At 34.9% G+C, this 26,158-nt stretch overlaps 3 protein-coding genes across 7 annotated transcripts; all 3 read right to left on the bottom strand.

The window, feature by feature from the left end:
* Positions 1-3,666: 3,666 nt before the first annotated feature.
* On the bottom strand, positions 3,667-9,101 carry LOC104895272 (putative pentatricopeptide repeat-containing protein At2g02150). 5 transcript variants are annotated; one of them, XM_048646093.2, is made up of 6 exons: positions 5,882-9,101; positions 5,575-5,658; positions 4,861-4,965; positions 4,709-4,779; positions 4,391-4,531; positions 3,667-3,984 (listed from the first exon to the last, which is right to left on the bottom strand). In XM_048646093.2, the coding sequence occupies exon 1, from the start codon at positions 8,774-8,776 to the stop codon at positions 6,077-6,079; it is 2,700 nt and encodes an 899-aa protein (XP_048502050.2). In that variant the 5' UTR covers positions 8,777-9,101; the 3' UTR covers positions 3,667-3,984; positions 4,391-4,531; positions 4,709-4,779; positions 4,861-4,965; positions 5,575-5,658; positions 5,882-6,076. The 5 variants fall into 5 exon arrangements, with proteins under 5 accessions (XP_048502050.2, XP_048502051.2, XP_019105665.3 ...); XM_048646094.2 differs by having other exon boundaries at positions 4,422-4,531; XM_019250120.3 differs by lacking the exon at positions 4,391-4,531 and having other exon boundaries at positions 5,882-8,172; positions 8,710-9,101.
* Positions 9,102-11,133: 2,032 nt separating this feature from the next.
* LOC104895271 (nucleosome assembly protein 1;2) lies at positions 11,134-14,484 on the bottom strand. The gene is made up of 11 exons (XM_010681732.4): positions 14,301-14,484; positions 14,168-14,211; positions 13,992-14,075; positions 13,498-13,590; positions 13,053-13,140; positions 12,914-12,975; positions 12,611-12,828; positions 12,346-12,523; positions 12,215-12,258; positions 11,779-11,995; positions 11,134-11,485 (listed from the first exon to the last, which is right to left on the bottom strand). Exons 1-11 carry the CDS (start codon positions 14,341-14,343, stop codon positions 11,414-11,416), a joined length of 1,143 nt encoding a protein of 380 aa, XP_010680034.1. The 5' UTR covers positions 14,344-14,484; the 3' UTR covers positions 11,134-11,413.
* Positions 14,485-19,908: 5,424 nt separating this feature from the next.
* Positions 19,909-24,829, bottom strand: LOC104895269 (30S ribosomal protein S16-2, chloroplastic/mitochondrial). Its single transcript, XM_010681731.4, has 4 exons — positions 24,672-24,829; positions 24,383-24,532; positions 24,206-24,251; positions 19,909-20,431 (listed from the first exon to the last, which is right to left on the bottom strand). Exons 2-4 carry the CDS (start codon positions 24,513-24,515, stop codon positions 20,191-20,193), a joined length of 420 nt encoding a protein of 139 aa, XP_010680033.1. The 5' UTR covers positions 24,516-24,532; positions 24,672-24,829; the 3' UTR covers positions 19,909-20,190.
* Between the last annotated feature and the right edge of the window lie 1,329 nt (positions 24,830-26,158).

The following is a 26,158-nucleotide window of genomic DNA, read 5'->3' as shown; positions in this document are numbered from 1 at the left end:
GATAGTATATATCTTAATGATGAGAGCACACCGTACTTGCCCTCTAGATTTTTCGGAGGGCAAATGATACAATAGATCTAATAAAACATATTAATATAATATCAATAATGGTCCAAAAAGACAGGCTAAATATTTTTTCCAAGTCTCCTGGTCCATAGAACCACCTAGCAAATTACATATATATTAGGCCCCAGACCCAAATCTAAAAACCACATAACTGGTAACAACTTCGCCTTCTTTCTGAAGTATAAATCTTAACCAAATAGCTTTGGTTTTTCTTCTTCTCATTAATCGTTGTTGTTTTTGCTGCTAATTGTTTCACTTGAAAACATATTTAACTAAACCAGGAAGATGAATGTTCATGAAGTAGTATGCCCAATTAACAGCCTTCGGATCAAAATAGAATATATCTGCCTCCACTCCTCTTTCTCTTGCTGCTACCCTTAACTTCTCTGCGTTTCTGTCATCATATCTATTATCTACAGTTACATTTTACAAGGTCTAGTTAGATTTTCTTTTTAAACAAATTGTGCAACATATCATTATTGTTATTATATACTACCCCGTATGGATTTAGTTGTCGCGTTATTAGTTGAAGTTATATTGTCACATGACATTAAATTCCTGACAAATTAAAAGAAGTATAATACTTCATTGGTTTCTTTAACTTGCAATCAAGTAGGTTCGCGCAGAAAGAGGAGAGAAAAAGTAGGTTGGTAAATAACCAATTTTCTCACACACACGTACTATATAGGACATTTATCTTCGATTTCATTTATGAAAACTGTTACAAGTATTATGAAATGTTAGAAGTGTAATTGCATGGTAAAATATCTACGAAATCTCTCTACCTTTCTCACTTTTCTTTACTTGTACACTTATTCTTTTTATATTTTGCACTCTTTCCTTGGTTCATGTGAAAAACCACATGTCCTAATAAAAAATTGCACGTTTTTCTTGATCTGTGTATATAACCAACTGTCTTAAAAAGACGATGGAAGTACATTAGAATGAATGAATAGGAAACAAAAAGAATTTTAGAAACCATGTTAGCTTATATCAGATCTCAATAACATGACTTCATTAAGGCTTACAAGTTACAGTTTTATTTTTGCTACAAGACTTGTTGCAAACTTTTTATTTCTACAAGGACGGATTGCAACACTAGAGGTTAACTAATCTATTTAAATTAGTTCGTTATTGTTTTTTTATTCCTATTTTAGTTTTTCAGAAAATTAAAAATAAAATGATGAAAATCAGAATTTAGAATTTAGAATTTTTAGTTGTTACTTTTTGAAATCAACATATTTAGTATAAATATACCTAATTTGAGTTAATTATTTGACCTTTTATATCATATAATTATACTATAGCTTTTATAAAACCAAAAATTGAGAAATGCCACTAATCCTAAATGACCTAAAATTCACAACTTTAGAGTTTATAAAAAAAACTCAAATGGACCCGGTGCACACTAACTTAGTGTGCACCGGGTTGGTAAGATATTAACTTCATATAGTGGATTCTACAGAGATGTAGCGAACTTATATACAATATAGTATATTTCATTAACGGAAAACATAATGTGAAATTATATGCAATATAATAGAGGAATTAATTAAAATATTTTAACATACATGAAGATCTAAGTTGCGTAGTATATATCATGACACGTGTTCTAACATGTGGAATGATTTAGTTTCTCCATGATATAATGAGTGTATAAATGATATAGTAGTTCCTGCTTGATATAGTGTGTGTTTGAATGATATGGTGTGTTTCTGAATGATATAGTGTGTGTCTGAATGATATAGTGAGTGTGTCTGAATAATATAGTAAGTTTCTGCATGATATAGTGTGGGTCTGAATGATATAGTGGATTTCTGTATAATATAGTGGGTTTTCGCATAATATAGTGGATTGTCAGTAATGATATGTTGTTTTGCTGGTGCACACTAATGTTAACGTGAATCGGGTCCACACAAGTCAGATTGTAGAGTTTATAGGACGAGATGCAAAGTGCAAACGTAGAGATCTTCAAATAAATTACCTTTGTAATTTTTTTTTCTGGGATAGGAACCTTTGTAGATTCTTTCATGGAGGTTTCTATAAAAATACTTGGAAGCTTCTTTAGAATTATTCTAGAACTCTTGTGTAAAGAGAAAATTCATAAACCATATAGTAGGCCCATACTCCATAAGACAAGGTCAAATTGATAAATCATAGCCCTCCATTGAGGAGGTCAATTAACACTCAAGAATTCTAAGCAACCTTATAAATAGGCATGAAACTCACATGTAGAATCCATCCAACCATCTTGCAAGTATTTTGCATTACTTAAATATTGACATTTTTTATATTGAATAATGGGAATATTCTAGGTATATCAGAAGATATCAGAGTCTTTAAGTATTCTGGTATAAAACGGTTGTACGAGTAGAAACAGGGTAAAAGTTACATAATACAAAAGAGAACATTTATAAAAACGAAAACGAAAATTTTACTGTCGAAGTAAAAATATTACTTAGCAAAACGAACATTTTACTGGTTCTACCATTTCCCTCACTTCCCCTCTCCCTTCATCTGCTTTCCACCATTGAAACCAACCAGCATTGTATCCCAAACTGGCAGGCATCGCTGAAATGCACCACATCACTGGAACTGGTCCTTCCTTCCTCTTCATCATCGCCCAATTTCTCTCTTCATATCTCCTCCACTGAACATCTAGCTGGAAAACAGGTCAGGCGCCTACAACAATCGTCTGAATCTTGTGTTCAGGTGCTTGAACCAATGGTGAGGTCTTGTTTCAAGCGTCTAACCACAAGTCTATCGTATGTTTCAGACGACTGACCACGAGTTCAGGTGTCTGTTGCATGCGCCTGACCACAAGCCCAAGCATCTGTTTTCAGGCACCTGCTAGTTTGGTTTAAAAAAATACCGACGTAGGAGAGAACGAGAATATAGGCAAGTGGCCGAACTTTTCGATTGAAGATTGGCCTCCGAAGTAAAGGTATAAATTCCAACTAAGATGAGAACTCATGAAACGATAATGGTTAGTTTCCATGGTGGGATGAAGAAGAAGGAATAAGGGGAGTAAGGAGAAGGGTAGAAAAGGGAAAAGGAAAAGAAAGGTGCATAGAATATACAAAACTATGTATTAAGAAACTTTTAGAGCGAGAATAGTGATCGTAAATTTTCAAGTACTTCTTTAAATTCTGTTATGAAAATATCACCAAAATTTGACAGTAAAAAAACAGCCCGCGAGTATTACCCTGTGCATAGTACAACCAAGGTAATTTTTGCTCATATGGTACACCAAGGTAATTTTTGCTCATATGGTACACCAAGGTAATTTTTGCTCATTTGTTTATTGGAATTCTACCTATTATGCAACTATGCTCATTTGGAGGTTTCAAATGAGCAATGAACAAAAAAAATAGCCTTGAGTGTACCATGCTATGAGCAAATACATGATACCCGCACATTGGTAACCTGCACAAAACTCTTTGAAGAACTTCCGGTTTCCAACTTTAAGAGTGTCTTTCTATTTTTCTTTCAATCTGACTGCATCTTGGCAATTAATCCATCTCAACAAAAAGTTCGCCAAGATTTTTCTTTGTTTCATGAAAACAAGTCAAAAACTATGTCATGATTGCTTGAAGTATGTATATCATCAAGGAAAACCAAGTGCTCCAAAGTGCGATATTAGAACAAAAACAAGCACGTTACTAAATGTACAGAGGCGATATTCTCTTGCAAATTATAGAAGGATGAATAATTTTTGGCATAGTGTAGCTCATTGCTCTTTAGGAAATAGTTTCTTTACCAACAATGCTATGTACATCGAATCCCCTGAGGTCTTGGTTAGCGGAATGCAATATTGCAGGATTGATCTTATTCTAGTTACAATGCTATCAACTTTCTACTTGATTAGTCTTCTAGAGGTGAGCCATCAAACTACTCTTCCAGTCTCTGCTTGGTGAGCTGTGAATATATGTGAAGTAAAATCAGTAAAGATTTAATGCCTAACATATTGGATACTTATCAACCAAAAGTACAAATTTAAAATGTGTTAACTAATATAGGGTATTCCATGTTTTGTTTGTAGAGGGTAATAACTGGTGAAAGAAAGTCGTGTCTCAATGTCCACGATAATGGTTGTCAATTTGTCGCTTTATAGGATATCAAGAAAAACATATGTTTGAAAATGAAGTTTCATTACAAGAACACAAGCACAAGGTTTCTTTACAAATTATATAGAAATTATTAGCATTAACACACTTTATTATCAGATACCAAACAAGTTCATAATTGGAAGAAACCGTATGATAATATTAATCCTATCCAGGCAAAAGATGATTACTCAAAAGTTAAAAAAAAAAAAACATACTAGGCAAAAGATGAAGTGGCAAGTTAATTACAAGCTAGGAATTCGGAAAGCACTCCTCTAAAGATGGAGGAAGTAAGGGTAGCTAGGCAGGTGATATCACTGTTCTTTATGTTCGCGGGAACATGCTAGCCTAAATTCAGCCTGTCACAATATTGGAAGAACTTGAGCCAAACTATAAGCCAGACAAAAGTAATCAAGAATCACAGTATAAAAACAGAAAACGGATCATTATTTAACCTTTTTAGTAATTCAAAGAGTAATTCTCAGGAAAATGTGGAAGGAAACACTGGTAGCATAAGGGAAATGGAATTTTTTTACCTGTTTTGTCTCAGGAGAGTTTTCAGTGGCATTTTTCCATCCTCTTCCCTCATCTCCTTTCAGCAGAACAACTGATACAACGGTAGTTATGTCAGCAATGCAAAAGGGGTCAGTTTCAGTACAAAACTCACAAGTCATATGGTGAGCTTTACCTGCTCTTGATAATATGAAAGATTAAAAGTTCCCTTGTGATTAATTGGTGGTGCCTAGAGCTCCTTCCAGAGCTATCTTAAAAGTCAGAAGGCTGGCAACATTTTCTGCAATAAAATGGAACAATATTAAGGGATTGAAAGGACGGCAAATAGTTATCTAGTCAGGATGAGAGGGAATGGATTTCTTTAATAAAACAATCAAGGACCACATAATTTAGACTCTGTAATGGATTAAGGAAATTTAAAATGCCAAGAAACAAAACAGATGATGTAAACCACATCCACATTTGATGGCAGCTTTAACTATGGGATGAGCACCAGAAATTTAAGTTCATATTGTAAAGGCAATGGGGTAAAAGCAAATTACTTGAGCATGAAGATTTGTAATTACAAATGCATACTCTTAAAAAGGCTTGTTTGTTATCAGGTTCCTCATAAGTTGCCCAGGACATACCAATTCTGTCATGAACTTTGAACAGTGCAGCAACACAAACAATATTTGTTACACGAAAATCATGTTAGATGTATCTACCCGTTAGATGTTCATAATACCTCCTACTATCTCCTCTCTGCTTGGAATTTGAACTTTTTTAAAATGGTTGCTTCCTAGACTTGGCCAAATATCAAGGAGAGGGAGAGGGAGAGAAAGAGAGGGAGAGGGAGAAAGAGAAAGACAGTGGTAATTCTATGACTGACTCATCAGCCATCACTAACCTTTGTCATCTGGAGATACGAGTGCCAACTGCCAAGCCATATGGCTAAACATGGGAAGGATTCAAGTGACAATCTCCATAGCACCTGCGAGAAAAAAGACCTCAGACCACATACCACTTAAGCTAATGCTCACATGTATGCAGATATGATAGTAATACTATTTAATGCTTAAATCTGCTTGCCTTATCCTATCCGAATCTATTATCTAATATCAATGTGTCCGTTTTTGTGCAAATCAACATCTAACAACTTCATTACCATATTTTTTTTTTTTTCAAAGTGATATAGCTTCAATAGTAGGACTGACCTCAATGATCAATTTTTTCCAATGTACACCAAGAGACCTGATCTTATCAGCATTCAGGGTCCATCTGAAGCAGCAGCATGAACACATATTACTCATGCTAGCTTCTTTGCTGCAAATTCAATAATTCTTGATATTCTCAATCAAGATTCAAGAAAGTACATCCCATAAAATGTTGACGCAAGGACCGCATTGCCACTACTGTAATTGTGCGCCATGTGTAGTAAGATTATCATCTCGAGTCAATAAACCACTCTTCATCATTTCATTATGCAATTTTACAGCCTCATCAGCCTTTCCATGGTCACAATATCTTCTAACTATTATACCATAAATAACTTTGTCAGGGCGAATACCCTTCATGATCATCTGATCAAATAACATTCTCGCTTCTTCAAGTTGATCAAAGTCAGCAAGCATCTGAATCAAACAGGTGTAAGCCTGCAAATCAAGCTCCAAACCCATATCAATCATCTTGTTCTTTAACTTAAATGCTTCCTCAATGCTACCAAGCTTCACATGGCCAGAGATCAAAGCTGTAAGAGCAGCCACATCTGGGACCAAACCCTTAGCTTCCATTTCATCAAAAAGCTCTCTAGCCAACCCCAAGCAGCTGCTTTTGCAAAGACCATCTATTAAAGCTGTATAAATGACGACATTTGCAGACAAACCAGTACTCTCCATCCTACGAAAATGGTCCAGTGCATCATGAACCGATCCTGATTTACACATGCCGTCAATCAACACTGTGTAAGTAACAAGTGTGGGAGCAATGCCTGAGTTATGCATTTCATGGAACAGATCAAGGGCTCCTTTGACATTCCCTGCTCTAAAATAAGCCTGTAACAAAGAAGTATAAGCATACAAATCCAGCTGCAAACTAGAACTGGTCATTTTGCTGATTAAGCTAAAGACTTCCTCAATATTTCCATGCTTCATGTTTCCATCGATCAAAGCAGTGAAGACAGGTGCATCCGGAACTATCCCCTTTTCTTGCATTTCATCAAAAAGGTTTTTGGCCATTTCCATGCAATTTTTTTTACAATGAGCATCAATTAGAGACGTATAGACAGAAATATGAGGTGGTAAACCCATAGCTCCCATTCTGTGAAAATGGTCAACTGCATCCTGGATCATCCCCAATTTGCAGAGACCATCAATTAATACAATGAATGTTACTAGTGTAGGAGTAAGATTGAATTCTCGCATTTCCTGGAACAATTTAAGAGCTTGTGTGGCATTCCCTGCTTTTAAATAAGCATCTATCAGAGTTGTGAACAGAATGGCATTTGCCTCAAGACCAATTTGCTTCATTTCAGTTACTACAACTTTAGCTTCTTCAAGTTTTCCTTCATTGCAAAGTCCCCAGATAAGGGTGCCATATAAAGTCTCGTCTATCTTTATCTCTTTCTTTTTCATAGCTTCGAAGATTTCTTTTGCTCTTTCAATCTTACCTGCTTTAATGCAGCCGTGAATATAGGTAGTGTAGGTTTTCTGGTTTGGGATTATTCCAGCTTTCTGCATATTATTAAACAGCTCCTCTGCTTCTTCTATCCTCCCTTTCTCACAAAGGCCATCCATCACAGCTGTACAAGTTACAACATTTAGGTCAAGCCCAACTTCTACCATCTCTTTTACCATTTTTGAAGCTTCACCAAGGTTTCCACTTTTACAATTTGCATCAATCAGAGAAGTATATGTATATTCATTGGGAGACAGCGCGAGACGTCTCATGTCAACAAAAAATTTCATAGCTTCTCGCATCATTCCTTCTTTGCAAAAAGAATCAATTAATGTGCTATATGTTACAACATTAGGCTTCAAATCATCGCTTTTCATTTGACGAAGAAATTCAAAAGCTTGAGGCAACTTTTCATATTTACAAAAACAATTAATCAGGGTATTATACGTTATAATATCAGGACTACAGCCCGCTTCCCTCATCTCCACATATATATTTATCGTTTCATTTAACAAACCAAGCTTTCCATGCCCATCTATCAGCGTATTATATGTAACAATATCTGGTATTAAGCCACACCCTTTCATCTGATTGAACAATGCCATTGCTCCAACCAAATCCCTTTCCTTGCATCTATCATATATGATAATGTTATAGGAAAACACTGATGGGGACATCCCAACCCCAACCATATCACTAAAGATCTTCCTTGACATTTCACCTCTCCCCGACTCACAAAGCCTTCGTAGAAGGTTATTACACGAACGCACCCTTGGGAGGACCCTACATTTCTTCATCCTTTCAAAACACTGGCTTGCCTCTTCAAGCATACCTAATTCAACCAACACACTAAAAAATGCATCAAATACTCCATAACCCGTCACACAGACATTCCTCGTCATCCACAACGCATCAAACAAATCCGAACCAGGCCACGGAGTGGCCGACAAAATCATTTCCTTAAACAATTGGTGAGCATCATAATACATTCTACTATAGAACAAAATGTGAATCACTATACAGTAAGATTCAGTAGAATGTCTAAACCCCATACGCATTTTCGCCCACCTAAAAAATTTCAGCACTAGTTTAGGTTCTTCTTTCAATACATGTAAAACCCTTGACACCAAAATTGGAGCTAAGACAGAAGAATTAAACAAACTCTCAATCCTAGCATCATTCCACCTCTCTTCAAGAACTAATCTTTTCATGGAATCTCTATCCAAAAAGTCATTAAAACAATCAGACTTTACTTTACTGCTAAAAGGGTATCTAAAAATAAACAAAAAACCAGTCACCCAGATCATCAAATTGCACTGAAATGAAAAGGGCATATTATTAGGAGGTAAAGGGGCAACAATAGACGCACCTACGCGACTGCAAAGGGAATTTCTGCGAGCAACAACGCCACAAAAATTGCGAAGAAAATATAACATTGCTGAAAATATATGAGATGAAATTCAGTGAGCACCATTGTAATAGCATGACATATTGGGGAAGTTTTTTTCTTGATAAAGTTCAATTTGTTGATTAGTGGAGAATGAAGAAGTTGAATAATTGAAAGAACTAAGCTACTTGAAAAAAATGGGTTTGGAGATGTAATTTAGGGTTTATGAGTGTATAAAAGTTTGAAGCTTGGATTTGCAGGGTTTAGGCTGCTCAAACACGCATTGCATTTTTTGGGGGGTTTTCTATATTTTTCCATTTTCCGTCATTTCCTTTTCTTTTCTTTTCGTTTCGTTTAGGGAAAGGGTTTGGACTTCGACTTTGGTTAAGAGCTCTCATTATAAAATTATTATTACCCTTTAATGAACCAGCCTCTCGTATCACTGCCAGCATATCCTTGTATTAGAGGTCATCATGGACCAGGACGGATCGAGTTTGGGTCGGGACGGACCAAGTTTAGGTCGGGTCATATCTAAAAAAAGTCTGTTGGTTCGATCAGATTGGGCAAAAATTTTGTTCCCAAAGCCCGATATTTCGAGACAATCTGAGTAGGCTTATCGGATCAAAATCGGATCGGGCCAAAAAAATAGCCTTGAAAGTCATTTTTCGCTTGCCCAAATCAAAAAATCGGGTCGGGACCGACTGCGGGACAAAAAATCTGCCCAAACCAGCCAAAAAATGGGGTCGAGTCAGATCGGGCTAGAGTTGATCAGCTCTACCTTGTACTAGTACCCTTTAGTCTCATATTAGTCACAACACACTTATATAAGGTATAAAGTGAAATATACTTGTGCTTTATCAATTTATCGTTAAAGTAATAAAAAATGTCTTGACCTAGTGGTTAAGATTGAGGTGTTGTGAACGATAAATCACAGGTTCGAATCCTCCCTCCTCTTCTTTGTACTGCTTTCTTGGTTCATATGGATCAAAAAAAAAAAAAAATCGTTAAAGTTGTGATTGGGAATTTTGAGTATTCCATATTATGGGTAAATTGTGTAGGTCTTTAATTGAAAGTTGGATCAAGTGGTACCTAAGAGTTGTATCTTGCAATTGCAACCTTTTGGTTATGGGATCAAATTTCACTGGAGATATTTTAGGGTTCTGATTCCCTTATCACCCTCAACTCCGAAAGGGTCTTGTCTATGTAGCTAGACCAGATTAGCCTGTGTAAGGTTTAGGAGTAGGTGTGTAATGTTGAAGAAAATTATTATTATATAAGAAAATCGAATATGAAAAGTGTTGCTCTTAATATGGGTTGAATGTGGTTTATATAAGTATTCTAAATTACTTCTACTACCCCATCTTTCATTTTCACCTCAAAACCTCCATAATTTCTCATTTGGTACCGAAAATTGAGTGAAGCTAAAGAATATACTTTCCATTATCTTTTAGTTTTACCATCGTTTATTTCAAATTTTCAATTGTTTTGAAATAGTTCTACCATTTTATTTTTTTGGCATATCTAATGTCAAATTTTCAATTGTTTTGAAATAGTTCTACCATTTTATTTTTTTGGCATATCTAATGTCATCCTCCAACTAACCTCCTATGTATACCTTCTTCTCTCATTCCTCTTGTACTTTGTTGCAATTCACATTGATTTGTTTGCATGAGTCAAGGTTTTCCATCTCCGGTGACCATCCACAATGATATATTTGGCAAAAAAAAATATCATCCAAACGAAACTCTATTCACTTTTGCCTTATTCCAGAGGTATTGGAGATGAATCTTGCCAATTGTGATGGTTAGCCATAGAGATCCGCTTACTCTCCCCTACTCTTTATTACTAGACCCGCATATACTAGACAAAATCTATTAGAGTTTGGACTTAGCCACTGGAAAATTTCAAGTGGTAATCTTGTGTTTTTGGCTATTTATATATGATAACCCCAAAAAAATTATTCTAACAAATGGCTTCGACTATTGTACATTCTACAGCGACATTAATGATAAAAAATTGTTAATTTTTATTAATTATACTTTTTTAAGGTTAATTGTTTTTGAATAATATCATTAGAGCACAAAATTTGCAAAAAATTATAATAAGTTGTCAAAATATAAGGCTCTACCAGTGAGAAGTTGAGAACATCCCAAAGCAAATTCATTACTTCCTCATATGCTATTTTGTATGCATATGCATCTAAATGAGGCCAAAAGTCGAATATCAAAGCTTAACCACCTTCTCCTCCAACAAGTCCATATAAAAAGGACATTAACTTCCTACCCAATAAACTTTCTCAAGAACAGGTTTGCGCAATTATGTTTCAATAAATTTCAAAACAAATCTTACTCGATAGTAGTATCAAACAATATTGGTACCATAAAGTCGAAGTTGTACAAGGTAGAGTTTCAAAAACAGAACCTCGGTAGAGCAAAGCTTCACCATATAAGATATATAGATATTTGTTTTAACAAGTTCTCTGTTACACACCATATGTAAGCTAATTGATCCCAATCGTCTGATCCTGGCAAATAATAGCGAATACGACTAAAAAAGCTACAATTGTATTGGCATCCTTCGATATTTTTAATAACAAATGAAGGAAAAAAGAAAAGATAAATCCAAAATTTTGCTGCTCTTCCTCAATCAACATCACCAACCAACCACATTACCACACTGATATTCATCACTGTTGTTTGCACTCTGGAGGCCTTTCAGCTGACTGCTGACCATCCATTGCTGGTGTCCTCACAACTTTCTGTAATTACATACCGAAACTTAAGTGTTAACAAATGCATTTGAGTGTGATAAGAAGGAAATTTGGAGAAACATAACTAGCCAAATGACCTTAATGCAGTTGGAAAATTAAGTAAATAATAAATGCATGACTATCTTCATTCTTTTTCTTTACTTTTGGAGGGAGGGGGCGAGGGGGATATCTTGGTTAGAACAATTTTCGAGATCTCATTCACATACAAGAAAGAGGTAGTTATCTTTGCACAAAAAGAAGAGGAACAAGGGAGAGATTTTTAATCTTTATAGTTGCCTCACCTTCTTGGGCTTGCTAGGCTTGTCATCTTCCTCATCATCCTCATCTTCATCATCGTCCTCATCATCATCCTCATCCTCTTCATCGTCATCCTCATCATCTTCGTCATCCTCATCAATGTCATCTTCGTCACCTAGTTCAAAGTCCTCATCATCCTGAGCAGCTTCACCAGTAAACCATGACACAGCATGGGGAATAATTTTGTCACGGATTGTTGATCTGTAAAGCAAGTAAGATGAAAGTCATACAGAGCAACAGTACATAAAGTGATAATCTAGAAACAATCAGCTTGACAGTGTGGAATGGGAACTGGGGAGTGGAGGAACACTCAATCAGTACTACAAAGCCATCAACAAGAATGAAGGAAAGCTCAATCAGTACTACAAAGCCATCAACACGCATAACACAGAACTATTGCATATTAGGCCATGAACTTACCCAATATCATAATCCTGCTCCATAAGAGCTTGCAGCTCTTCCGCCTAGTCAAACAAAATAAAAATCCAAATCAACACAAGAGAGGAGCTTCATCAAGTCAAAACTATCAAATGCAATGATGCATGACTCACCGCATCCTCGTCAATCTCCTCCTCATCCTCTGGGACTTCAGGAGGGCTAAAGAAATTGAAGAAGCTCTCAACAGTTTCGGTTTTTGTAATTGGCTTGGCATTCTTAGAACCCTTCTTTGGCTTCTTTTTCAGAAGCTTCTGGGTCAAACATTTACCAGGACACCACTCTATTTTGGTCCTAAAGATTACAAATTCCCATCAGTTATGCTGAAGAAGAAAAGTAAAAGCATTTTCACAAGCATAAATAGTGAGGAAGCTGCATTACCCAGTGGCTTTCTCCAAAATAGGCTCCTCCTCATCAATCATGTAATATGTCTTTGTCAGAATTGAATTTTTAAAATAAGGATTAGGATTAAAGAAGAAATCAAGCTTGAAACCCTTTGAAGCATCACCCTTTTGGGCATCATCATCCTTAGGCACCTCAACCCTAGACCATGTGATATCTTTGAGATATCCGAGAGCTTCCTCATCATGCTCTTGAATCTAAAATTGTAAGCGAAAAATGAATAAACATCGGAACAGCATAAAAACCCGCAATTACATAATATAGGGGAAAAAAATTACGAACCGACTCAGCCAGCACTTCATTAGTCTTCAGTGCATTAAGCCAGAAATTTGGCACTCCTTTCTCTGTGTTGAATAAGAGCAAAACATGAAACAACTGTAGACTACAAATTAAAATCTCACACTATAATTCAATAAAGTACCTTCAGCAGCTTTATCTGCTCCTTCATCAGTTGCTGGTTCTTTAGCAACTCCTTCAGCTTCAGCAACACCATTGACAATTTCAAATCTCTGCATAGTACACGATGTTTATAAATAAATTATACAACAATGCTTAAAATGCTAAACTCAAATAAGGCTGATTAGTAAAGATTGTTGAATATCTTGTTCAAGAGCCTGACATAGTACTAATGACCAAGTTTTTGCGGATAAAAATGCAAGTTGAAGAAAGAAACATCACTTAGATGAGGTCATGAGGAATCCTGTCAAAGATCAAGATTCATGAACACTTGGAAAGTAGGGTTGTATATCCTCAAAGAATATATTTCAATAAAAACAAGAAGCCGGAAAACTGATACACAGTAGTCGTAAGAATAGTACTAACAATGCAAGCAACTCGAGAGCACAACTTGTCATAAATTAGTATACCTTGGCGTAGAATGGTTGATATAGTTTCTGGTATTTATCCTCAAGTGCTCTTCTCTCCTCGAAGAACTTCGCCTCAAGCTCATCATGCTCACTCTATATATCAAAAATAAGGCCAGTGTTACGACGAGTTACCATAACCACTATCCTCTTATCAATCAAAATTCCAAGTTGCCAAACAACCAAAATCGAAAAAATCGTGTCTCAAACAGCTTTTTGAATGTATAAGACCAACCAAAAAGATCTATATCAGGCATAAACTAAGCTATAATCATTAAGAAGTAAATTTCAATATTTCATTACATTGCCATATAACAATAAATAAAAAGCCTACAAAACAACAATTATTCAAAAAATAAACTTCACCAACCAAACACAAAACTGCATAATTTCATCAAACATCATACAATAACTACAATACTTCAAAACTTACTTAAACCCATAACTAAAAATAATATCTTTTTTTTGAAATATAAAAGATACAAAAATTTACTCACCTGAATCTGCCTTAAAACCTCAACACGCTTAAGAACTTTAGGTGGCAATTTATCAAGAATTGAAGACATATCAGCCTTAGCACCCTGAAAAAAAATAAAAATTAAATTTAAAATTTACAAACTTACAACACATAAAAAATCGATAAAATCAACAAAAATTAAAGTAGCTTAATTACCTTAAGAGCGTTAAGAATTGCAGATTTATCCGCTGTATTAAGAGCTGCCACAAACAAAATCAAAAACAAAATTAAAAAAAAAATATATAAAAAAACGGAGAAATTAAGGTTTAGGGTTTAAGGAAAAACAAACCAGCGGCGATGGTGGACAAGTTGATATCGTTGGTATTGGACATAGTGAAGGGTTAGAGATGTGAAGAAGATAACTTTAGTTTACGGAAGCTTAAAAACAAAAACCCTAATTTTTGAGCGGAAGAGAGAGAGAAAGAGTTGAACAGAGTGTATGTGTATTTATCGAAGAGAGAGAAAAAAAGGGTGTGAAGGTAGGGTAGGGAAATTTAATTATAATGTTCATATTTCGTACATTTTTATTGTTACGTGGATGGGGTTTTGGGCTTTTTTTTTTTTTTTTCCCGCCGAATCGACAATTTTTTATTTTTTATTTTTCGTTGTTTTTCCACTTGTAAAGTGGAGGTGTTTGGCATCTTCAATATTTAGAACTTGTTTGGTTACCATTAGAACTTAGGGCTTGTTCTCTTCGATATAAAATAGTTGAACTGAACTGATTGGAACTGAATTGAACTGATTTGAGCTGAACTGAACTGAACTGATTGGAGCTGAACTGAACTGAATTGAATCAAATTGAAATAAATTAAATGTAATAAATATATAAATAATATTTAAACAATAATAATATGAATATTAAATAATAATTATAATGATAAGTAATAATAATGAATAATAATAATAGTAATTTGGATATTTTTAAATGATAGTTATAAATAAATAATATTAATAAGCATAAATTAATAATAATAATAATAATTAATGATAATAATGATAATTAATAATAATTATTTTACATTATTTGTATTAATATATTAATACTTGATGATGATATATAATAACAAAAATATCTAAGAAGTAAATTAATATTACAATTTTAATAATTAGATTTAATAATATAATAATATTTAGTAATAAAAATAATGATTGGGTTGGACCGCCAAAATTACATCATAAACCGTTTTGACCCGATTTGATTGGTTTATGGGCTAAAAAAACGTGGGTTTATTTGTGCTTTGACCTAAACCATGTTCCTCCTAATAATTATAGTAATAATAATGAGTAAAGCTGTAATAAACAAAATAATATATAGAAACAACAACAACAACAACAACAACAATAATAATAATAATAATAATAATAATAATAATAATAATTGCAACTGAACTGAACTTAACTTAACTGTTCTCACATATCACTATTCATTTAAGTTCAATTCAGTTCAGTTCAGTTCAGTTCAGTTCAATTCAATTCAATTCAGTTCAATTAAGTTGTTTTATGCCGAAGAGAACATGCCCTTGGAGCTGAACTGAACTGAATTGTTCTGAATTGAACAGAACTGATTGCAACTGAAATGAAATGAATTGAACTGAAAATAAGCTAGGGAGAACATGCTCTTAGTTCTCATGGGAAGTCTTATTTTATGAGAAGTAAATTTCCTTGTCTATTTCCTAGGAAATGGCTTTTGGTGTTTGGTTGATCATAGACATTTGTACTTGACACAGGAATTTATAATCACTAAGGGGGGTTGTGATTAATTTCCTAAACTTAATAGGAATTTCCATTTCGTTGGAAATTCTATTTCCCATGAATTTCCTATTTCCTGCATACCAAACAATTATCTTATTTTGTACTTTCTAGGAAATCCAAATTCCTGTAGAATTTGAGGTGAACCAAACGACCTCTTAGTGTTTGTTGTTCTCGACTTATTAAAATGAGTTTTGGTAAACTTCTCGAAAAAAAAAGAGTTTTGGTAATAATAAATTAGTTTTAGTTGTGCTTTAGAGTATATCCAATGGTTAGACTCTTCAAAGGGTTTATCAAATACTATATTAATTTCTCTCTCCTCCACATCACTCATACCCAATCTACTCAAAAACCTCTATTTTCTTACTCCCAATGGTTAGACCAATTTTTGTGGTCATCAAATTCTCTCTCCTACTATTTACCATACCCCATTATATTTTCTCTCTCCTTATCAATTTGATTCATCTCAATTCTTCACCATATTTATCATTTTGGAGTAATTATAATATTTATAATTTTTTTATTTGTATCATAACTAATTATTTATGTTAATCAAAATTATTTAAAAATCTTCTTCAAATTATATGAATGAAAAATTAAGTACAAGAAAATTATTTCATTTAATCAAACATTAATACATAGATGTTTTACTAGACATTACCGACTTTTCTTAAATAAAGATTGATACACCATATTTAAAAAATATAAATAACACAACACCTTAACTAGTTTGCTCGTTGTTTAGCCCGAATTTAAGCCAAATATTTTCTACGAGATCCAATTTGAGTCGTCTATGCATAGCTTGATCACGGACGCGATCCCTATTGTTCATGAATGTCTGCAAATTTCCGATGCGATTATCACTATTATGATATATAAAAGGTTCATCGGCGTTTTGTCGTCGGCTTGAGGATGGGCGAAAATCTTGGTCATAATCATGTGGATCAAAACGAAGGGAGTACGAATCTCGTTCATCTTCAGTTATCATGTTATGTATTATAATGCAAGCAAACATTATTTTTCCTAGCATATATTTATCACGAGCTAATGCTGGTTGACGAATTATTGCAAAACGAGCTTGTAATACTCCAAATGCACGCTCCACATCCTTTCGTTTGCTCTCTTGCTTTTGGGCAAAAAGGCTTTCCTTCTCATTCAATGGAAGAGATATTGTGGGAATAAACGCGGCCCATTGAGGATATATACCATCTGTTAGGTAATAACCCATGTCGTACTGGTGGCCGTTGATAACATAGTTTACTGGAGGTGCACGACCTTCAAATACATCGTTAAATATTGGAGATCTATCAAGAACATTTATATCATTGCACCTACCTGGTGTTCCAAAGAAAGCATGCCAGATCCACAAATCATATGACGCAATTAACTTTTACTAAATACGTTAATAGAGTTTACATATATTAGAACAACAATTAAAAACACCACTACTAAATTCATAATTCAACAACTAAATAACACACACCTACGAATTTAAAATTACATTAATAAATGAGATCACATCTCATGGAAATAAAACTTTCACTAAATGACTCTTTAAATTTTCCTCTTCTTCAGTTAAGTAGTCCTTTGATGCAAGCACTTTGAATAATTCCAAATTGATCTTCCTTTGTTTCATAGAAACTTTCCTATTTTCCAACAACACCCTCTCATTTTGAGCTTCCCTTTCGAATTTCAACCTCTCAATTTGTGATTCTCTTTCATACTTCAGCCTAGTTAGTTCCATTTCAGTTTCTAAATTTTTTGATAAATTTATTTTCTCAATATTATCCACCCATTGTTGGAATGCTTCTGATGGCATGTTCACAACTTTTCCCTTTCCCTTATTTTTTGTGGACCCATCGCTTGGTGTTTGGACAGAACACCCTATATCACCACTAGTTGGTGTATTTGGGTCAGTTGAAGTGGAGTAATTTCCTGTTTCATTAATCCTCCACCTCTTTGAACCACTTTCTTGAGTTGTTGCCTTCTTCTTGCACTTGTTAACAATATCCCCATAAGGCTTCCATACATCACAACTCTTAAGAATTTCCCAACAATGTCGGTCATTAAAATCCCTATGGTGAGGCTTGTTGTCACTCTTGTAAATAGCATAAGCTGTCTTCATAACATCATCATCGCATTCACCACTTTTTCTCCTTGACTCTGCTTGAGCAAATGCACCAACAAATTTCGATACACTAGCATTTATTCGTTTCCAACGACTTCTTAGAGGATCTAATTCCCTTTCTTTTAATAGATCAGTTTCTCTCATCCCTTCAGCTCTTTCTGCCCACATTTTGTTTCTGTATACTCTAACCTGCTCATACATATTTGTAATTCTACCCCAAAAGGTCTCTCCATTTTGTTTAGTATTTTGAAACTTGTCAGTACTCACCTGAAGCCAAGACTTTACTAGAACTTCTTCTTCAGCTTCAGACCAATATTTTCTTTGTCCCTTTTCAACTTGTGACTCTCCACCTTCAGCATTATTTTCATCATTTTCTTCTTCTTCATTAGCGTCGTCACCTTCAACAGATGGAGCACGGGTATGATATGAACTATTGAAGTTCGGAAGTGAACGTCCACCTTGTGATGTTTGAAAATGTTGGGACGTAGGAAAAATTGTTTCATCTACAGAAATATGATTTGGGATAACAAAATTTTGTTGTGAAGGAGGCAATTGGGAGAAAGAACTAGGATTAGAGAAACTTATATTTTGTGACGGATATAGTTGGGAATACTGAGTAGCAGAACTCATATTTTGCATTCCGTAATTTGGATATTGTGGAAAGTTTTGTGAACTGGGTTCAACATAATTATTGAGATCAATTTGAGAATTACAAAAAGATTGCAAATTTGGATTAATTTGGGGTTGTGGAGTGTTTTTGGATTTTTGTTGGTTTTTTTTCCTCCCATTTTTTGGATTCATATCTTAAATAAGTGTTTAATGAAAAAGAGGTGTATGAAAAATATATGGAAATACCTCAATATTAGGCTCTATTTATAGAGAATAGAAAAATAGAGCTGTTGGTAAAGTTTTTTTTTTAAATTTAATTTTTAATTATTAAATATGACCGTTATTGTAAAAAGGGTCAAAAAAAGCATGAACAAATTGGCTCACAATCTCAACCATTCATCACAATCAATTATCAACCTTTAGATCTAAATACACAATCCCCATGAACCATTTATACTTTGCCACTTGTCACACCCAATTGATGCTTTTCAGATTTTTTCCTTTGGTAAACCGTTCATATTTGTGAACTGGGCAACGCCCTCTCTCCTCCCTTTTTTTCTCTCTCTTAATTGTTTATTGTTTTTTTAGCATTCTCTCTCCTCATAAACTGTCAGAGGACCAACCATTGGCTTTGCTCTTAGTGCTTAGTGTTAAGTGCATAATGCATTGTGCTTTAATGCTTAGTGCTAAGTGGTCGTTTGGTTCAATCATAAAAATAAAATTCTACATGGTACTACTATTCTTTTGATTTTTCCATTTGATACCCAAAATTATTTTGGATTTTACATGATACCATTATAGTTTGGACTAATTCTATACCATAACGTTCCATTACATAAAAGGTTAGTTGGGGGTTATAAGGATTATGTGTTTGCTTCGTGTTGCGTGCTTCAATTTGCACACCATGACACCAAGTATATCTATTGTTAGTTGATTGATCAAAATTGTGGTCTAAGACCATGTAAAAATTAGAATCATAAGCGAAAAGTCATCCCAAATTACTTCAAAAAACTTCGGTGCTTCAAATTTGTCATAGTAAACCTGTTGTGTACATACTTCCCCCTCTTTACTCTATTAATAAAACTCAACTTCTTCCCCCCTCTTTAGTCTGACTTATATTATTTTCTGGAGGTGGATCCCCTTTTAGTCTTGACTTAGGGGCAAACAAAAAGAAAATAGCTGGAAATGTACTATTGTCCCATGAATTTCCTGCTTGCAGATGAATCATTGTGCTTCTTCCTTGAAGTTCCAGGCAGGAAAATCAATAATAGCTTGAATAAATCTTGGTGCTTGCTCCTGAAATCATTGTGCTTCCCCCACATAATTTTGAACTTTTTGGGGATATCGTCGAACTTTATTTGTTTACCCTCTATTTTTAAAAGCAAACAGTGTGGCCTGTGGGGATGGGCAGTACAAGATAAATGATCCAGATTCATCAGATGTCTCCTAAAATACATTTTGGGATCAATCCAACAATTTATGACAGAAATGCCAAAGTGATGATGTTCTGATAGAATTGCTTATTCTAACATCGACCTACTTTCAAGAGTCTACAACCAAAATTGAGCAGGCATTGCAGATAGTACAATGTTCATTCAAGTATATCGTGATTAAAACACAGAGTTGCGCTAAGAACTGCAGGATGCTAAGCGCCTCTGCTTCAAACTCTAAACCTATGAAATGTGCATCAGCATCAGGACGATGTTGCGGTATCTACTATTTCTACATCCTCGATGTTGGGATTGTCAGAACTCTCTGAACTGCTAGGTTTTCCTGGAGTCAAAACACGTCCAGTCATGGGATCAACAGGCCGGGTATCACGTGCCCCACCTTTACGTCCCATTGCCATCATTGGTGGAGGAGGCAACAACCCGGCTCTAAACAGAATTCGCTGAACTGGATCTGATGGCTGAGCTCCAACTGAGAGCCAATATCTGTGAATCACAAGGTCAAAAGAATAAACAAGTGACACTTGTAAAGTATTAATTAGAAAACAGCTCTGAACTCAAAGACACTAGCAAAAGAAGTTGTGAATTCCAAAAGTCCACCAGCCACACAAACCATAAGAAAAGTTTCGCAAGTGAAACTAGCAATGAGCCAATGACAAAGACCACTAATCAATCAGAACAGAACTGCCTATGTCTTTGAAGCCAAACCACATTAATTGATGTTGCTCTTTTGAATATCTTTACAGATATTAAAGTAGAGAACAGCTGCTCCATTGAGTTCAGAATCGAATGTTCACCCATCTCATATAAGAAAACTACCCATTTTAAGAAATGTTTCAAGATCACAGAATCAAGACAAATTGCTTTACATAATTATACAGCTATGTCCCCTATCCCACTAAATGTTTTTCAAGCCATCCGATTCTAGAGCATAAAACCAACATAGTGAATATTACAGCTACAACTTACATTACATCCTACAAAGCACACCCCAAAGAAAAAGAAAAAAGAGACCCAATAAAGCATACATCACAACTAAGAATAGCATAAGAGAATCAGTTATCATAAAATTCAAGAATGCTCATTATTTTTTTTTTTAAAAAGCTAGATATATCAACTTGTACTGAAACATGACAAAGGAAGAAATATAGAAGGAAAAGTGAAAAAGCCGGCGGGTGAAAAGCCTGAGAAGTTATAACTCTCACAATAACATTTTACAACACCAAGAATTGAAACTCATGCAAAGAGGAGGTTATGCAGCACATGGTATAGAGTCTCATGACAGAAACGAGACTACGAGAGACATATCTTGTGTGAAACTTTTAAGATGCTGGAGTGACAAAAGCCATCAATTAACCCCCAATATCCTATTAACAACTGTCTTTGCATGAAATTCCTGAGATGCTGGAGTGACAAAAACCATCAATTAACCCCCAATATCCTGTTAACAACTGTTCCTGCATGAAATTCCTGGAGATGCAGGAGTGACAAAAACCATTAATTAACCCCCAATATCCAGTTGACAACTCTACATCATTGAACATCCACTACACAGCTGGCTATAATTTGAGTGATGCAAGCCAGCCTAGGGTATAGTTTGCCAGATTTTATCACATAGTATTATCCTTCATTCCTCCTATATCTAGTTGCTGTAGTTGCCACAATTTACGACAGACATAAGAGCACAAGCATTAGAGATCAATTGAAAACAGCCACTCCTTTATCATGGGGTAAGTAACCTGCGTGCAACTGAACCTCCTAACTCAACCTAGAACAGCAGCCTCTGTGGAAGCGTTGGATAACATTGGTGTGCACAAATACACAAACAAAGATTGTGAACAAAAAAGTAGATGGACTAAGATTCTGCAAATTGATTGGAAAAAAGAGGTTCTTGGAGGCGGACTCTTCCATCTTCAAGAGTGGTCCACATTCCACAAAGGCAATACTTGACCTCCTTTTTACGAATAACTAATGACATTTGATTCTCCAATTCATGACAAGTGGAGGTACCACCAGGAATTTTCTTTGAGGGGTTTCATTGCTGTATCTAAGCAGGGGGATGAAGCTAAAACTTACAACTGCAACCCTATTATAAAAAAAATCTATGAGCTTTATACGTAAAAAGAGCGCGAAAAAATTACACACGTGTTGGTAAGTTAGATACATATTGGGTAAAACGGAGTAATGAGAACTAGAGAAATGGAAACAGAAACTCTCACAAGCCAAAAGGCCCAAAACCATCAACATTCCACAAATATATTGATCTATATTTCTCCCCTCTACCAATATTCCTCTTTTATATTAATTATTAGTGCAATTATGTGATGAGTTTAATTTGAATTGCCATTGTATGAATCGAATCTTGATTTTCCGTTAACTAATCTAATCAAACTTGTAAGTTGTAACAGTAGCTCATCACTCTGATTTTTCTACATCATCACGGCTGACTTAATCCTTTATTTTCTAAAGCCGGTACATAATTACTTGTCTTCTACAGTTCATGTATGTGTTATCTACAAAAAAAATATCAGCTTTTTCATGAATACGGGGGAAGGTATTCTCGAATATTCAAGCACTTTCAAACTCCCATTAATATTTGTATAGTTCATTGAATGAGTTATCCACACAACATATCAGCTATTCTCAAAAATGAATAAACTTAAGTGGGGGAAGGTTTTCTCGAATATTCAAGCAAAAGCGTGCCAAAAAAGAATACAGTAGCTTCAGCAACCAACAGCATAAGCAAAATCAGAAAAGAAGGAAGCTAGTTCACACAATAACAATATTTGACAATTAAGATACACTGATAGGTAAAAGACACTCTATCTACTATATTTCTTTCGTTTATTCCTCGACTTCAGATTGTTAGTGACTTCTCCACGAAACAAACAGAATAAACCAATGAACATTGAGCACATATACACACGAAGATACAAACACAAACAAAGAAGTGTTACACATCATCACATCCTGCAAAGAGCCAGACAGAAGCCAACATATGCCAAAAATATAGATAGAAGAACAAGAAAACAGCAATCACACATCATATGTGCAATAAAGATCTAGAAAACAAGATTTCAATATCAACTCGAAAAGAAAGGAAAAAACAACCACAGTTTCAGGAATAGTAAGAAAATCTCTAAACAAATTCCTCCTTACTGTAATTGAGCCAAACACGAATATAAAATAAAAGGCAAAGAAATAGAAAATGTGTACATGAGACACAGAAAATTGGGTATTGAAGATGAAAATCCCAAAGGAAAAGGAGAACATGTGTACCCCCACTTGCACTACTTAGCCCTGACTACTCCGATTTAACTCGCAGAAATCCAAATATCCAATATCATAAAATGGGAAGATTTTGAGCATTGGGATTGATGTTGAACATGGATTTACAGTCCATATTTAATAGGCTAAGCCTGGTATAGAGAACAATGCTACAATAGTGTTACTGGTAGAAATAGGATGATCAAGACCGTGGAGCTGCAAACATGATTTTTGGCACCTAAGATGTTTTTACTCGTGCTTTTTAGGAAGAATCACCAAAAGAGTTCCACAAGCTTGAGTTATAACCTTCACATATAGGTTTTTGGCCAATGACACCCATTCCAGGTTCAGATAACAACAAGGAGCTTCAAGAATAGTGGACTCTACAACTACCCTAGGACCCATGAAACTCTCTTCTTTACCAGGATTCTCCATGACTAAGCCAAAAAAGTCTCCTAGCCAATACTTTGAGACATTACATAGGACATGTTATCAACCCATCTACCAGTCACCAAAAAGAGTACAACCCTTCACTAGATTGAAATTATTCAAAGACCTAACATAAAGGATAATCTAAAAACCTCCCTCACTCTGAACAACTATTGACAAGATATGCCAATAATTATCATATGAATTAGCTCAAATTAACATCCCATTAAAGGCCAAGCACTTCCACCAAGGCAAGATCGTGCAAACGCAAACAATCTCCCCTCCCGAACTGATCTCACTACCTTCATACCCTTCAAAACTTCACTTCATTTAGCTCATCAATAGCACCATCCCCTTAAACACTTCTTAAGGAGGTAATTTATCAAAGATTCCGTCTACACACTCATCTGTAAGTTAAGTTGACACTTTACAAATGCAGCCTGATTTACCAACCTCATCTTACAAAACATAAAAATAACTTTTCCCAACATACATAAACAATAACCAAATACAAGTCAGACAACTTTAAATGAAGAAAACAAACAGAAATGCATAACTACTTACTTCATTCTATCAAAATTAAGCCCCATTCTTTTTTGTCCATCCTGACCTACAAACATCAGATAATTCAACAAAAAAGTAAGTGCATTTAGTTCAAATTCATAACAAAAAAAAAACCCATAAATTTCTAATGTTTCAAAAGAAGAAAAATGGTAGAAAAAGATAGAAGAAAAATAGAACCTGGAAGAGGGTTATAGTAACCCAAAACTTCGATGTGTTTACCATCTCTAGGAGACCTACTAGAAGCCGCCATGACTCTATAAAAGGGCTTATTTTTACACCCAAATCTAGACAAACGAAGCCTCACAACCATCTTTTTCTCTTCTCTTTCTGTTTCAATTTGAATCGATTAGTTAACACTAGGTTATGATGCAATGGTAATTGAATTGGGAATTTGTTCAGCAGAAAGAAATTTTATAGCAAAGGAAATTTTAGAATTTAGAGGAGATGGAAAATTGGGTTAACAAACCTGGTACAATATCAGATGAAGAACGAGCACCAGTCTTTGTTGAATACTACCTCGTTTTAGAATTGGTTTAATGATTTTAGAAAAACCTAATGATACTTTTATGGTTAGTACAATTGAATCTGAAGTAATAATTCTGTTTGTGAGATGTTTTATGGCTTATTATTGTCATTTTCAGTTTTTTTAAGTGATATTATTCATATGAAAATGGTTAAATACCGTCTTAAAATTGATCAAGTTATTATTTACTATTTTACTTTTTCTCTTTTTTTTTTCCACCTCCATCCTTTTTCTAAATTTTTATAAAGGGTTCGAAGTCTAGGCAAGACGTTCCAATCATGGTCCAAACATCCAGACCAGATATTTAGTCGATGGGTGAAATGTCCTGGCCAAACATTCCACCCATTGCCCCAAAAGAATTTCAGGTGGATGGTGGCGGTGGGGCTACAGGATTCATTAGCAATCTAGTAAAACAAAGTCACTAATTTAATTAGAGATTTTCATGTGAGCCAAAAGAAAATCGCAAATTCCATAACTCTTGTATGCTATGATAATTGTAGCAGGCTGGGCTGAGATTTCACGGCCCAGGATCGGACCGTGAAATTCATGGATTGGGTGGTTTGGACCGTGAAAAATCTTGGCCCACACCGATCTTTTACCGATTTTCACGGTTTAAGGAGCGGTTCTAGCGGTTTGTGGGCCTGGTGGACTGGACCGGACTGGCGGGCTGGCATGAGATGATGAGAATTGTTTTTTTAAAAATTATTTAATCATTGAAATTATTCATAATTGTTACATAAAATCTTTAAAATGAATTAAAATATATACAATTATTAATATTAATGAATAATTTGATTATTTTAAAATTTTATTAAATTATAATATGTGCAATTTGATTAAAATATATACATTTTAATTAAAATATACATAATTTGGTTCAATATTTACTTAGGGCCTGTTCTCCCCAGCTTATTTTCAGTTCTGTTCAATTCAGTTCAGTTCAATTCAGTTCAGTTCAGATCAATTCAGTTCATATCAGTTCAGTTCAGATCAGTTCAGTCTTGACAATACTTTTACTCTCACATATTACTATTCATTTCAGTTCAGTTCAGTTCAAATCAGATCAGTTCAAATCAGTTCAGTTCAATTCAGTTCAGTTCAGTCCAACTGTTTTATGCCGAAGAGAACAACCCCTTAGACCGGGCTGTCCAATTTTAGTAGCGGGCTTTAGTGGACTGGGCTCAAGAAATCTGGCCCACGACCCATCCACCAATTTCACAGTTCGAGCTGGGCTGAACCGGGCTTTATGCGGGCCCGACCCACGTGGTGGGCTGGGCTGGATTGGCCCGCACTGTTGGCCATCTCTACAAACAAGCCAACTAAACCAGCCAAAAACCAACAACCGATTGCCAAACAACCCCAAATGAAATATGATAAATTCTTATAATTGATATACTTGACTAAAAAGAGTTAAACAAGTATATACATCT

The sequence above is a fragment of the Beta vulgaris genome, chromosome 6 (genome assembly GCF_026745355.1).
Source record: "Beta vulgaris subsp. vulgaris cultivar EL10 chromosome 6, EL10.2, whole genome shotgun sequence".
In the NCBI taxonomy this organism is placed as follows: Eukaryota; Viridiplantae; Streptophyta; class Magnoliopsida; order Caryophyllales; family Amaranthaceae; genus Beta; species Beta vulgaris.
Note: the sequence above shows the minus strand (reverse complement) of the source record. Positions and strands in the feature narration are given on the sequence as shown.

What these genes read in the sequence shown, in the direction of transcription:
- LOC104895271 (XM_010681732.4), bottom strand. Translation starts at nt 14,343, where the DNA reads ATGTCCAATACCAACGATATCAACTTGTCCACCATCGCCGCTG. An exon ending in ATGAAGTGCTGGCTGAGTCG is followed by an intron (nt 12,829 to 12,913) that starts GTTCGTAATTTT and finishes TTACAATTTTAG; the next exon opens with ATTCAAGAGCATGATGAGGA. An exon ending in ATTTTGGAGAAAGCCACTGG is followed by an intron (nt 12,524 to 12,610) that starts GTAATGCAGCTT and finishes TGTAATCTTTAG; the next exon opens with GACCAAAATAGAGTGGTGTC.
- LOC104895272 (XM_048646093.2), bottom strand. Translation starts at nt 8,776, where the DNA reads ATGTTATATTTTCTTCGCAATTTTTGTGGCGTTGTTGCTCGCAGAAAT.
- LOC104895269 (XM_010681731.4), bottom strand. Translation starts at nt 24,515, where the DNA reads ATGGTTGTGAGGCTTCGTTTGTCTAGATTTGGGTGTAAAAATAAGCCC. An exon ending in TTACTATAACCCTCTTCCAG is followed by an intron (nt 24,252 to 24,382) that starts GTTCTATTTTTC and finishes TGATGTTTGTAG; the next exon opens with GTCAGGATGGACAAAAAAGA. An exon ending in CTTAATTTTGATAGAATGAA is followed by an intron (nt 20,432 to 24,205) that starts GTAAGTAGTTAT and finishes TGTGATTCACAG; the next exon opens with ATATTGGCTCTCAGTTGGAG.